The following is a 14631-nucleotide window of genomic DNA, read 5'->3' on the forward strand; positions in this document are numbered from 1 at the left end:
GGGAAAAAAATGCCCAAAGTTCATAAATCTGTGAAGGGGTAAAAGACCACAACCTGGGAAACTCAAGAAATCTGTTAAACTAAATCAGCTCGTTGGGTGAGAACGTGCATGTCAACTTAAAGTTAGTGGCTCCCTGGTCTGAAGAACTTGACCATAACATGATTAGCGGTTAACTTATTTAAAGAATGTGTTCATCGCAGTGGGGGTTGGCCAGCCCATTTGCTATAAAAATGGGCATTCGAGTAACACTTATACTAGGGTGTATAATATTAGGTGTTAAGGAATGTACAGACTTTTTTATCCTAAGAAAACTTTACTAGACTACTTAAACTGTGGCTGCCTTTTATTCACCAGTTTTTAAAAACAGTCTTCTCCCTTTCTGTGAACAAATATATACTCTCATAAAAATAAAGTTTAAGAAAAAAAAAATACCCAACACCTACCTTAGGCTTTATTACCTGACTTGTTTTAATGGAATGCTTTGCTGATGTGGTGCTAATGTAGCCATTTGGATTAATAACCAAACATACCCACACTTCTTTAGTGTCTTTCTCCTCTGGCGCTCTCTTCAGTAGCCTGGTTTTGTTTAGAAAGTTTTAACATTTGAAAGAAACTCAGTAGGTCGAATTAGTGTTAAGATGGTATGTAACTGGCATCAGCCCTGTGGGTATCTCTCAACTGTGGGCATGACTGGTCCCTTGATGAAGGTTCTAGTGCACAAAAAAGGATGAAAAGAGGACATAGGTGAAGGTTTGCAACAAAAAGAAGGAAGCAGAGAATCCGGGATTTAAAGGGTGAGTTGAAAAAGGGAAGGGGGCAGGGTGAAGAATGTAAATGAAAATTTTAGGGGAAGCTGAGATTTTTGAGGAGAGTGAAGTTTGTTGAAAAGGAGCAAAAGGTGAAGAAAGTAATAAGAGAACGCAAGTAAAGGGAGGAAAAATGGAGTGACGGTGATAGAGCTGCACATGTATTCAATACGACTCCCTCTTCTGACCTTAAAGACCAGCTCACGCTGTTATCAGTACTTCCTTTGTCCGGTATCTGGAGTCCAACAAAGTAGCAAATGCCATGGGGTTAATTTCTTTTCCGACAGCAACCCTGCCCAGATTTGAGTCCTTGGGTTGGGGTTCTGGATCAAGAACAGCCAACAAATCTGACTTAGCAATGGACTTAGGGACTAGGAAAATTCCGTGGCTTATCTAAGAACTAAAATCTGTTCTTGAGTGTATTTGAATTTTCAACCCAGTCTTGTTTCCCTCCCTCAACTGCTAGGTCAGACCTCCTGGTACTGGGTTGGACTTTTGAGGTCCCTTCTTGATGCAGGCTCCAGGATCTGAGCTGCTGAGTGATGAGTGACAGAGTGCACCTCACTTGGGTCCCTCCCAGCATAACCAGGGACAAGAGGAGGTGGAGATGAAGCCCCCTGTGCACCTGCCCCAGACCCATGACTGCTTCCTCTGGTTACTCAGCAGTAGAATGCAGACAGGCATGCTTTCACCAGACATACACCTCAGGTTTTTTTTTTTGTTTTGTTTTGTTTTTTTTTATTTTTTTTTTTAATGTTTTTTTTTTTTTTTTTTTTTTTTTTTTTTTTTGCGACAGAGAGAGACAGAGCATGAGCAGGGGAGGGGCAGAGAGAGAGGGAGACACAGAATCGGAAGCAGGCTCCAGGCTCTGAGCTGTCAGCACAGAGCCCGATGCGGGGCTCGAACCCACAGACTGGGGGATCATGACCTGAGCTGAAGTCGAACGCTTAACCGACTGAGCCACCCAGGCGCCCCTACACCTCAGGTTTTGAGTATTGTGTAAAGACTGGAGTAAATTGACCTGGTTCCCTGTGTTTGCCTGTGGTCCAGAGCTCAAAGGATTATGGTGTGGGATACAGATGGGACTCAATCACATCTCCACTATTATTGAAGGATAGTTTATTTTCTCTTCCTCAGATTTATCCATTACATTCTGAAGGCAAGTACAGACACAGACACACACACACACACACACACACACACACACGCACACTTTAGTGTCTATAGGTAAGACCTACTGATGTAATTGGTGTCGTGGTAGTAGACTATGCAACAGAAGTTGTTTCTGCACTTGGGGAAATTACATACAGCTAAGAATAAATTTGCTCACTCAGAATAGATTTTTAGGTCCCACACATCCTGGAAAAACTGTTGCTTAGTGCTTGTCTATCTATTATTGAAAATAGGGTATCTAAGGTAGAGATTCATTTCAAACTTTAGCTTGATAAAGTAAAAAAAAAAAAGTTGATACTAGTCTTTACAAGTATGAGTTTTATTTGTATATTTTGGACACTGGCCGGATAGCTCAGTCGGTGGGACTTGGTGCCGATGAAATTCAAGTTGCAGGTTCATTCTCGAAAGAGGTGTTCTGGGAGCAGAGCTCAGTGGACCCTGGGGGAAGGATCAGGACTTTTCTACTCAAGAGACCCAGAGGTCTCTTGGGGTTTATGTCCTTCCCCTGAAAGAAGTTGTCCCTTAAATGTTTCCAGAAAGGAGGATAGGAAAAGGCAAGGAGATGTGACCAGCCGTGGGAACACCCCCTTGCCCTCATTAGGACAGACAAGGCTTCCTCGCTGCTGATGGATGTGGAGAGAAAAGATGGCAGACTGCATGAGAGGACACACACTTTGCACCCCCTCTGTGCCCTGTCAGCTGTCCCTTCCTCTCTGGACAGGGTAGGAGGTTTTATGCTATTTTGCAAAGCTATCAGAATTATGCTAGAAGGTCATCTAGAATCTTTTATTTATTTATTTATTTATTTATTTATTTATTTATTTATTTATTTATTTATTATCTATGTTATTACTGCTTTATCAGAACACTAACCTGTCCTCTATATGTAAAGCAATCTAAGATGTGAGTATCTCCAGAATGCTGTCAAAAAGAGTTTCACAGAAAGCCAGGGAAAGGGCCAAGGCTGCACAGAGCTGGCCCAACCATTTACTGTATGCGAAGAATTTCAGTTTAATTACCTAGATGTTTTGCACAGATTGGAAAGGAGGGAATGAAAGGCATTTTGTGGTGTTCTGAGGAATGGCAGCCTGACATCAATACAGACTTTTCTTCTGACTTCACCACATCCAAAGGTTAGTTAGCTTTACTGCTTGTTGCCAGCTACCCCCCTCTCTCTATATATTATGTGCATTACATAGATATCATGTCCCAACTAGAGCTTTCATTGGGCTGAAACATAGACGTAAGGCAAGAGGGTGAAAGAATGCAAATGTAGCAATTTATTGGAAAAGTAGCTTTAAGTAGGTGCTGACCAACAGCAGGCCTGTAAGACCTGTCATATGGGAAAGACGTGACAGTGTTTATGAACATCAATTATGTATGTATTACCTCATTCATTCCTGAATATCCCGAAGATGTTATCTACATATTTTAATTCGAAACAAAGGGAGGAAGTAGTTTGAACAAAGTACTTTGTTCCAAATGCTCAAGTGAGATTATTTTCATTTGGGTTAGCATCTGCTCTCATCCCCAAGGAGTTTCCTTTAGTTATGGAAAATTAACATTCCAGGATAATTTAGAAAGTGCTCTCTTGGTTTGTGAGTCGGGAGTTCCAAGTTTTAATTTTAAGTCTGCCACTGACCATGTGAGCCTTGATAAGGCACCTGACGTTCTGGTGCTGCAGTTTCTACATGTGAAAAAGAGTGAGGGAGGAGAGATGAAAAATATCTTACTAACTGAAAAATATATAAAAGATTAAAAACTGTCTAACGTTCTGATGCTGGCAGCATTTTAAAATGTGGCTGCGCCAGGTCCAAGCATGCCATGAAGGCATGGGCAGGATGTATGCCAGGCCTACCATAATGGTGGAGATTTTTGGGCACTGACTGTGCTTCCTGTTGTCTGAATAGACATGGGGGCAATTACAGAAAAGTGGCTGAGAGCCCAGGACAGAGGAAGTAAAGGGAAGGCACAGACACAGCCACTCTGATTTGGCATGTTACCAAGTTGGGATCCTCTTGACTTTATGAAACTCTGAGGCCCTCGGGCAGCTGCCACATAAACATTAAATACTATTGCAAAGGGTCTGTGTAAAAAGCTGGATGGGAATAATGGGACTCTGATAGGTCTGGCTAGTTAGGAGTTTGTGGTTAGTCAGATGTTTGGGCTAGCAGTCTATTAATTTGATGTTGAGGAGAAGGAGGATGGCCTTTCAGTTGTGTGGGCGAAGGCCCCATTCAGGAGAGAGCCATTGTGGGTCAGGTGTGGGAGGTGGTAAGACACTAAAGAATTGTTAATGAGACACTCCTCGTGTGGGTGAAGGCTCAGAAGAGCTCTTTCTCCTGAGCTGGGACATGTTCCAGCCTCAGGTAGATATGAGTGAGGCTGATTTAGCCACAATTAGTAGAAATATTTGAAAAAGAAAGCAAACATGGTCTTATTCTTGGATGGGAGCCTGCACCTGAGTTTCAGCTCAGCTGTGGTAAAGCGCTCCAGGGCACTCCAAATGCTGTGTATTCATTGAAGGTTCCTGTTTGTCTCTTCCAGCTTCTGCTTCCTGCTCCGGTACCTAATTTCTGCTCCTGCCTTCCACTTTCCTCCTAACGTGAGCTCAGCTTTCAGCTTTCTCTCAGGTTTTCCTTTCTGTTCACTGGGCCGCACCCTCCTACAGTGTGTTCTCTGTATGTTTGTAATGGAGGAGTGCTCTGTAGGTCTTCGTTCCCCATTAGCAGACTAAATAATGCCCGCCTCCCCTTGTACCGTGTGAAATTCCCGTCCTCTGCTCTGTCGTTACTGACCAGTGTGAATACTGTTCTAAGTCAAGTGTTAAAAATACAGAAGTCCCCCTGCAGCTGAAAAAGATTTTTAATCTGATAAATAAATACATTGGGCCGACTACTTTTACATTATGTGAACAGTGATCTGTACAGGATCTCTCCAATGCCATCAACTGTACTATGATACCCAAATTTTATTTTGCATTTTAACGTATTTCCTGCTTGCTAGACAAGGACCTAGTTCTTTTAGAAGAAAACCCAATTAGGGGCGCCTGGGTGGCGCAGTCGGTTAAGCGTCCGACTTCAGCCAGGTCACGATCTCGCAGTCCGTGAGTTCGAGCCCCGCGTCAGGCTCTGGGCTGATGGCTCAGAGCCTGGAGCCTGTTTCCGCTTCTGTGCCTCCCTCTCTCTCTGCCCCTCCCCCGTTCATGCTCTGTCTCTCTCTGTCCCAAAAATAAATAAAAAACGTTGAAAAAAAAAAATTTAAAAAAAAAAAAGAAGAAAACCCAATTAAAACTATGCAATGACATCTCCACTTAGTCCTGTCTTGTTAGAAGTGGTCATATAAGAATTCTGAACTCTGGGGCGTGGCTCAGTTGGTTAAGCATCCGACTTTGGCTCAGCTCATGATCTCGCAGGTTCATGAGTTCGAGCCCCGCATCGGGCTCTGTGCTGACAGCTCAGAGCCTGGAGTCTGCTTCAGATTCTGTGCCTCCCTCTCTCTGTGCCCCTCCCCCATGATGCTCTGTCTCCCTGTCTCTCTCTCTAAACATAAATAAACATTAAAAAAAAAAAAAAGAAATTTGAGCTCCAAACAATGCCCTAATTACTTCCAACAGCATTCAATTACAATAACATTTGATCATATTTAAATACCTGCCCTACACTTGGTAAACTAGGTTGAACCTGTCTTTAATTATTACAGTTTTTCTTTTTAGGACTCTAACCTTAGGAATGGAAGAGGGCTGTTGATAAGCCATTTCCACTCAGTTCTCTTCCTTCATTCTTAAATCCCTTGGTGCTGTTTGGGAGTTTACCACTAAACTCTAATAAACTCCCTTTTATAGAGCTTTCCCTTTATGGCCATTTTTTGGTCCATTTTCTACTTTTGTTTCCTATTCAAACCTACTTGGAAAACTATTCCTATTTTTTGCTTTACTTCCTGGTGAATCATATAGCAAGTGAACCAGCAGTCTGATTTTTTTTTTATGGGACTATTTTCGGGTTTTTGTAATGAAAATTCTGTCTTGCCCATGACCTGGTTTATTTTTAGGCTTATCTTAACTATTCAGGTCCTGGACCTCGGGACTAATTTATGTTATTTACCACCACCCGGGTCTTAGCAGCAAAGCCTTCCCCAGGTGTCTACTGAGAGCTTCCTGGCCACCTAAGCTGCTTCTGCATTTGCTGGATAAGGTGTTTCTCTTGGGGTAAGAGTTATTTACATATACCTAGAGACTTCTTACCCCCCACCCCTGGTGGCCATGTTACCATTTCTTGTGTAAAAACTTGCAGTTTGGTAATTCTGGCTTTCATCAATGCTGGAATACCAACTATTTGGTGTTATTTAGGATTGGTAGTACCAGCTAGAACACCTGTGCTCACCTCACTTTTATTCCACACTTTATAGGCAGTTCATGAATTCCTAGTCTATTATGACCTTTCATTCCCCATTACAATAGTTTTATTCTCCACTGAGTTGTTTTGTTTTTGTTTTTAAGTAGGCTCCATGCCCAGCGTGGAGCTCTAACTCATAACCCTGAGATCAAGAGTGGCAAGTTCTCCATACTGAGCCAGCCAGGCGCCCTTCTCCATTGGTTTCTGAGAAGATTCTAGCTTTGTTGGGCTGTGCTGTCTTCTGGGTGTCCTAATAAAATAGTTTGTCTCTTTAAAATTATTACATTTATCTGTCAGCTTTGACTTACTTCAAAATATTATGCCTAGTGGGTAAAATAATATGCCAAATTAAGAGTATAAGCAGAGGGGACTAAAAGATACTTTATAAAATTGTCTTTTCCTCATCCCCAAAGTTAAATGCTCTTCCTCTCCTTTAAATGTATCCCCTTCAGAATCTTACAAAAGTCTGTCCTGCTTTTACCAGGCACTTGAATCAAATAAACTTCTGTGTGTGATGACATTTTCTCCTAGTTTCCTGTCTGTGGAAACATTTTTTATGTGCTTTTGTGTGTATGTGGTGGCTTGTCTAAGCCTCTCTCTGCAATCCAGCCCTAGCTCCACCTGTCCTTGGTGGCAGCTACACTTGGGGCAGCCAGGCAGTTGGGGAAAGGAATTCAGGAGTGCTTCCTGGCCTTAAAGAGAACTCTTTAAGAGAATCATAACAGGCTTAGTGTTCCTGTGAGAATTGACAGGTAAGGGAGCCTTTAGCTAACAAAGTAAAAGCAGGGTGCCTCTCAGCAGAGCACTAACTCATCTTGGCCGGTGCTTGTTAAAGCTGTCCTTTTCCTTTTCCTAGAAGTTTCAGGCACCTGCAAGAGAGACTTGTGTGGAATGTCAGAAGACAGTCTACCCGATGGAGCGTCTCTTAGCCAACCAGCAGGTGTTTCACATCAGTTGCTTCCGGTGCTCCTATTGCAACAACAAACTTAGGTAAGCCAACCAAACCAGCTATCTCTGTACAGTTGGACCTCCGGAGGGCATGTTTGGCTTTTAGAGCACTGGTGCTAAAAGCTGTTATACCAAGAGCACGCTGTTGAAAGCCCTTGAAAAACATAAAAAGTATCATTTAGTGACAAGTATTTCATATCAAATGATAGTGGTGTTTGGAACATCTTAGTACATTGATATTCTAATTTACATGGAGCTTAAATCTTTTTTTTTTTTTTTTTTAATTTTTTTTTAACGTTTATTTATTTTTGAGACAGAGAGAGACAGAGCATGAACGGGGGAGGGTCAGAGAGAAAGGGAGACACAGAATCTGAAACAGGCTCCAGGCTCTGAGCACTCAGCACAGAGCCTGACGCGGGGCTCGAACTCACGGACTGTGAGATCACGACCTGAGCCGAAGTCGGATGCTCAACCGACTGAGCCACCCAGGCGCCCCAACATGGAGCTTAAATCTTATGGGTGGCAGGTAAAACCCCCCTGTGACTTAATTTAGTAGAATATTTTCCTTTGGTCTCACAGAATCTTTTTTTTTTTTTTAAGTTGATTTATTTATTTGAGAGAGAGAGAGAGAGAGAGAGAGAGAGAGCGAGCTTGGGAGGGGCAGAGAGAGGGAGAGAGAATCCCAGGCAGGCTTCACACTGTCAGCACAGAGCCTGATGTGCGGCTTGAACCCACGAACCGTGAGATCATGACTTGAGTCGAAACCAAGAGTCAGATGCTCAACTGACTGAGCCACCCAGGCGCCCCTTTAAAGCTAAGAAATCTTTTTTTTTTTTTTTTTAATTTTTTTTTTCAACATTTTTTATTTTTATTTTTGGGACAGAGAGAGACAGAGCATGAACGGGGGAGGGGCAGAGAGAGAGGGAGACACAGAATCGGAAACAGGCTCCAGGCTCCGAGCCATCAGCCCAGAGCCTGACGCGGGGCTCGAACTCACGGACCGCGAGATCGTGACCTGGCTGAAGTCGGACGCTTAACCGACTGCGCCACCCAGGCGCCCCATAAAGCTAAGAAATCTTAAGAGTTTAGGGGTGCCTGGGTGGCTCAGTCAGTTGAGCATATAACTCTAGATTTCGGCTCAGGTCTTGATCTACAGTTTCGTGAGTTCGAGTCCTACATCGGGCTCTGCAATGACACCACAGAGCCTGGTTGAGATTCTCCCTCTCTCTGTGCCCCTCTCCCACTTGCACTCTCTCTGCCTCTCTCAAAATAAATAAATTAAAAAAGAAAAAAAAAAGAGTATAGTTGTTTCAGCCCCTTACTTGAAAATGTCCCAAACACTGTATAAATGGTAATAATAGCAATGATAATGGGCACTGAAGAGCACATATTCTGTATATTGCTTCTTTTTATGTGTGACAAAATAATTATGTATCATTTCTTCCAAGTAACTCAAAGTATGGATATAAATGTGGCCATTTGGGGACATATTCCATATTAACTCATTTTAATCATAGAGTTTTAGAGAAGAAAGTAACCAGGATGTCACTTCCTCCAGCTTTCCTTTCAGAGCAAGCATTCCTTCTAAAATACTCTTGAGGGGCACCAGGGTGGCTCAGTCAGCTGGGTGTCCAGCTCTTGATTTTGGCTTGGGTCATGATCTCACAGTTCATGGGTTCCAGCCCTGCATCGGGCTCTGTGCTGACATCACAGAGTCTGCTTGGGATTCTCTCTCTCTCCCTCTCTTTGTGCCCCTCACTCAGTCTCTCAAAAATAAATGAAAATACTCTTGAAAGACGTGCTGGCGTCTGTGTGGCACTTCCACAGGGGTCGATACCCCACTGCCTTGTTCCAGTGTGGGGGTAGCTCCAGCCCAACAACTTTTCCTTCTGTTGAGCCAAAACGTTCCTCTGTAACTTCCGCTCCTTGGTTCTTTTTCTGCCCACGGTATTACTTTTTTTCTCCAAAGCATATTTTTCTAAGCTTCTGAATTTTTGTATCTCTTCTGTGGAAATGCTGTTGTTTTCATACCCCCTTCGAACTGTGTTACCCTGCAAGAGACACCAACTCTCCTAAAGGCCTGTCCAGCACTGACATTGGAGTAGATTTACTTCCCAGCTACTGTGCTCCTATTAACCACATTCATTCACTAGTGTCTTGTGAGTGCAATCCATTTGCAAAGCATTATACCTACTCCTGTAGATATGTGTTTTTAAATTATAACACAAATGGGAAACGAGGAAAATGATTCAGCTTTGTACAAAGGAAAATATCATTATAAGTAGTGAAAGGTTATAAATGCTTAGGAAATATATGAGTGGTCAGAGATAGGTGGGATAGCCTAGGGAAGACTTCTTGGGAAGAAATTTTTTTTTTTAACAGTTTTGACAGAGGGGAGTGAAATCATTTGAAAATAGGAAGATGTACCACATGAATGTCTTGTGAAGCTTTAGGCCTAGAAGTGAGCATGTTTTTTATAAGGGTAATAAAACAAACGTGCTTGAAAGGGAGGGGGTAAAGAATCCTAGGTGATTGATGTGCTTTTAAAGGTATTTTTCTCACTTAGCAACTTCTGAAAATACTGAAGTTGCCAAATTTCAGCCTGCTAGTATAAGTAAGAGTATATAGATACCTCAACTTTATGCTCTTTTTCTTTTAACAACAGTCTAGGAACATATGCATCTTTACATGGGAGAATCTACTGTAAGCCTCACTTCAATCAACTCTTTAAAGCTAAAGGCAACTATGACGAAGGCTTTGGACACAGACCACACAAGGATCTGTGGGCAAGCAAAAATGAAAATGAAGGGACTTTGGAGAGACCAGCCCAGCTTCCAATTGCAGGGGAGACCCCTCAGAGCCCAGGGGTCGAAGATGCCCCCATTGCTAAGGTGGGTGTGCTTACAGCAAGTATGGAAGCCAAGGCATCCTCTCAGCCAGAGAAAGAAGACAAGCCAGCTGAAACCAAGAAGTTGAAGATAGCCTGGCCACCCCCCACTGAACTTGGTAGTTCAGGAAGTACCTTAGAGGAAGGGATCAAAGTATCCAAGCCCAAATGGCCTCCTGAGGATGAAATCAGCAAGCCTGAAGCTCCCGAGGATGTGGATCTGGATCTGAAGAAGCTAAGACGATCTTCTTCACTGAAGGAAAGAAGCCGTCCATTCACTGTGGCAGCTTCATTTCGAACCACTTCAGTCAAGAGCCCCAAAATCCTATCCCCACCTATAAGGAAAGGCTGGAGCATGTCAGAGCAGAGTGAGGAGTTTATAGGAGGAATGGCAGCAGAAAGGAAACAAGTGGAAAATGCCAGTGCCTCCGAAAAGAATGGTAGTGTGGGAAAAACAACCAGGCAAAACAAAGAATCTAAAGGAGGGGAGGCAGGGAGGAGAAGTAAGGAAGATCATGGTTTCGAGATGGGGAGTGAGAATCTTCTAGAAAATGGTGCAAGCTTAGATGAAAACGATAGAAACCTCAAAGAGCAATCCCCACTAGAACCCAAGTCTACAAATTGGTCCAGCTTTGCAGAAAGCACCTCCCCTAAAGAATTCACTACCCAGCATCAGAAATCCCAGGATGTGGGATTCTGGGAGGGAGAAGTAGTCAAAGAGCTGTCTGTGGAGGAACAGATAAAAAGAAATCGGTACTACGATGAGGATGAGGATGATGAGGAATGACAGACTGCAACGGTGCTGGGCCTTAAATCTGTGTTAGTGTTAGCAAGCCACTGCCCTTTATCAAAGTGATGCACCGTAAACAGGTGTCTTAGCATGAACTGTCATTTATGTGGAAGCAGTTCTGGAGGAGTTCTTGCTTCAAAAAAATCCCATACTGCAGCTTAAGTGAACCAATTCTAAACGCTATAGATAATATTACTTCAGTCCTCTATTTTAGCAATGATGATATACATAAGTGCTTTAAGGTCTTATGGGGGCGGGGGGCGGGTATGCCAACTGATATAGTTCAGACTCCACTGTATTCCCAAAAGGCAGTACAAAAATAGACGATTAGTAGCACATTGTCGCACTTCAACTATGGAATTAGGGAACACACGGAAGGGGTTTAGGGACCTAAACATTATGACTGAACGCACTTTAGTATCAAGGGCACAGTTTGTATATTTTTAAATGAATACCAATTTATTTAGCATTCATCTGTTAAGAAATCAAATATGTAATCTTTAAAACATTTTTAGGTTAATTTTCTCACTCTGATATACATGGGGAATTTCTTGCTTTGCATCCCATTCTCTAAGCCACATCCTGAATTGGATTACTGAGATATAACACAACTGTTCTTTTGGGGCACTTTTTGAGCACATTTGGTGCTTGGAGAGATCCACTCTCTCTCAAATAAGCTCTGGTATTTGCCAATGAGTCTGATTACACCCCAAGTGATTGCTTTCTTCTTTGGTGGTATCTATGGGCTCATCATATACTGAAAACTGCAATATTTTTATAAGATCTTTTGTACTGCTGTTTGCCATGTTGCATGTTAAAGCAAAGTGAGGAGTTTAAAGAAGGAATAACAGAAAAAACTGCCTTAACCCACTTGAGCTCAGACCCCCAGACCCTATATTCCACTTCTGATATCCCCTTTCTGGGACACTAGTTTTTTAAATACATACCAGCTCTGAAATGTATTGATTTTTATGGCAGACAGTATTCCCAGGGTGCAATTAAACCAATTACAGGCCTTTGTGTGTGTGGGGGGGGGGAGGTGGTTTTCTAGTAGTTAAGGCTTTGGAACATAAACTTGAGTACACTTGTTGTACATAATCAATATTCCAAATTGTATGTGGGGAGAGAGATGTTTTAAGCCATAGGCTTTTCTTTGTCCTGCATTTTTAGAGATTTAGCTCTAATATTTTTTAGAGATGTAAAATATTCTGCTTTCTTATAGTCTTGCTTAGTCTGAAACATTTTTATTCAATAAAGCTTTTAATTTACATCTGAACTTTTCAATGTTCCTTTTCCATTATTATTTTACATTATGACAGTGTCTCAAGACCTTTTACTTTAGCAGTCTGGGAAGAAAGGCACATGGGTCTGATGCATTTTAAGTGAAGAGAGGTGTTATGAATATATCTCCCCACTAGGTGGTGGCATTGGGTCGATCTTGGGCTTTGATCTTTCCTAAAAGAGGACAAATTTTTCTGAAAAATTGAGAGCAACTTGGCAAGAAACTTAGTGTGTACATTCCAAATGAGCTGTGTGTTTTAACAATTCAAACTCTGGTGGTGGTTTTTTATTGTTAATTGTACTCAACATTTAATAATTCACCTTGCAATTATGCCTAACATGCTAAAGGGAATTTCCAAATGTCTCTGCTTGAAAATGGATGTTTTCCACCCTGGGCAGAGGCATAGTGGGTTGTTTGATTTCCTTGCCTGTAGAGGCAACTGCCCCAATAGTTAAAACACTTTTTGTTGTTGTTGTTGTTGTTAATGGAAGTGTGGGAGTGTGGATTTCCTTGGAGATAAACACACTTTTTGAGTCATCTGTTACATGTTCCAGGGTCTTGCCTGGTCTTCCAAATGGATGGTAGGGTACTACTTTCTGCTCTTGGCCCCATCACAGGCTGAAGTCCTTTAGAAAGTCCTGTTCACTGAACAGTTAATCCAGAAGCTCCTGATGACATTCATAAACTATCGAATCCTGGCTTGAGTTTAGCTGCCTTTACTGTATGACTCTGCTGCTCCAACCCATCCACATGGTACTCACTGAGCCTACTGATTTTATTTTATTTATTTATTTATTTATTTATTTATTGTAACATTTATTTTTGAGACAGAGAGAGACAGAGCATGAACGGGGGAGGGTCACAGAGAGAAGGAGACACAGAATCTGAAACAGGCTCCAGGCTCTGAGCTGTCAGCACAGAGCCCGACGCGGGGCTCGAACCCACGGACTGTGAGATCATGACCTGAGCCGAAGTCGGACGCTTAACCGACTGAGCCACCCAGGCACCCCGAGCCTACTGATTTTATACAAAAAAGTCTGAGTACCTATGGCCAGTATTTATGGATATCAGTTGAGTATGTCACCATATATCAGGTATGCAGGGACTGAGATTAACCTTAGAAGAAATGTTTTCTTTGCCATTCAAAGACTAAGACAGATATAGGGACAGAGAGTAGAAACAAGGACTAGCTCCATATCAATATAATAAAAGGTGGTTCTTATCAAGAGAATGACCAGGTAACACTAAACATTCTTAGAAAACAAAAGAACCTACAGCCAAAGTTTTTCTCTCAGCTTTCTGAATGAAGGCAACTTGTTTGGGCTTGGTAGGTCAGTGGTGGCAACAGGTCCTGTTGGTGAAGCAAGAAAAGGGGCCAGCTTGTAACCTGAGATGGTTAAGGAGACTCTTCATGACTACTACAGGACCAACTTAGTTCTACCAGCTTGCTGGTTGAATCACTCCTGGACAAAGTGAAAGTGGCAGAAAGTTTACATTCATTACACATTTCCTTAACTATATATTTTCTCACACTCAAGATGTCGAGAAATGGTACAAATGTGTTTTGGGGGGGGATAGACCTTGAGACCAAGATCACTGTGTGCTTGTGCCCGCATGCCAAATTCTTTGTCCTCTGGGGCTCTGATTTGAATGCCAAGGAATCAGGGAGAGTTCACTTCTTGTTCACCCTTGTGGTGCCTGGGTGGTTCAGTTGGTTAAGCATCAGGTCATGATTTCACGCTTTATGGGTTTGTGCCCCTCATCAGGCTCTCTGCTGTCAGCACAGAGCCTGTTTCAGATCCTCTCTCTCTCTCTCTGCCTCTACCCTGCTTATACTCCCTCCCTCTCTCAAAATTAAGTAAACATTACTACTATACAATACAATACAATACAATACAATACAATACAATACAATACAATACAATACACCTTGAATATAGGGTGGTCGTTACCACTAAGCTATTGCTGGGTTTGGACAAACATGGCACCATGTAGTGGTTCTCAGACCAGCTGCAGTGGCATTGCCTATGAGTTTGTTAAAAATGAGAAATGCAAACTCATAGGCCCCACTCAGACTCACCTCCTGAATCAGAATCAGAATCTCTTTGCTAAAAGAAACCTTTTAGCAAACTCTCCATGTGGGAGATGGGACAAGCTAATATCTGGGCTGTGGTACCCTAAATTTGAGAACCTTTGAGCTAAAGCAAACCTAGTCTACTTAGGATGGCACACTTTTTTCTCCTGTTTCCTGTCCCCTTGAAACTCTAACTTCTGGTGTAGGCATACCTTACTAGTTATAAAGTTACTTTATCTGTCCTTGAACAAGAGGTAGAGATTAATTTCTTTTAATC

At 42.4% G+C, this 14631-nt stretch overlaps 1 protein-coding gene across 5 annotated transcripts in view; it reads left to right on the plus strand.

The window, feature by feature from the left end:
* Window positions 1-12274, plus strand: part of LIMA1 (LIM domain and actin binding 1) — an 86062-nt gene extending 73788 nt beyond the window's left edge. For all 5 annotated transcript variants that reach the window (XM_058742821.1, XM_058742822.1, XM_058742819.1 and 2 more), the window contains 2 exons: window positions 7230-7363; window positions 9987-12274. In XM_058742821.1, coding sequence (XP_058598804.1) covers window positions 7230-7363; window positions 9987-10995 — 1143 coding nt within the window. In that variant the 3' untranslated portion in view covers window positions 10996-12274. The remainder of the gene's footprint in view (window positions 1-7229; window positions 7364-9986) is intronic.
* The last annotated feature ends 2357 nt before the right edge of the window (window positions 12275-14631 follow it).

The sequence above is a fragment of the Neofelis nebulosa genome, chromosome 8 (assembly GCF_028018385.1).
Source record: "Neofelis nebulosa isolate mNeoNeb1 chromosome 8, mNeoNeb1.pri, whole genome shotgun sequence".
Taxonomy (NCBI): Eukaryota; Metazoa; Chordata; class Mammalia; order Carnivora; family Felidae; genus Neofelis; species Neofelis nebulosa.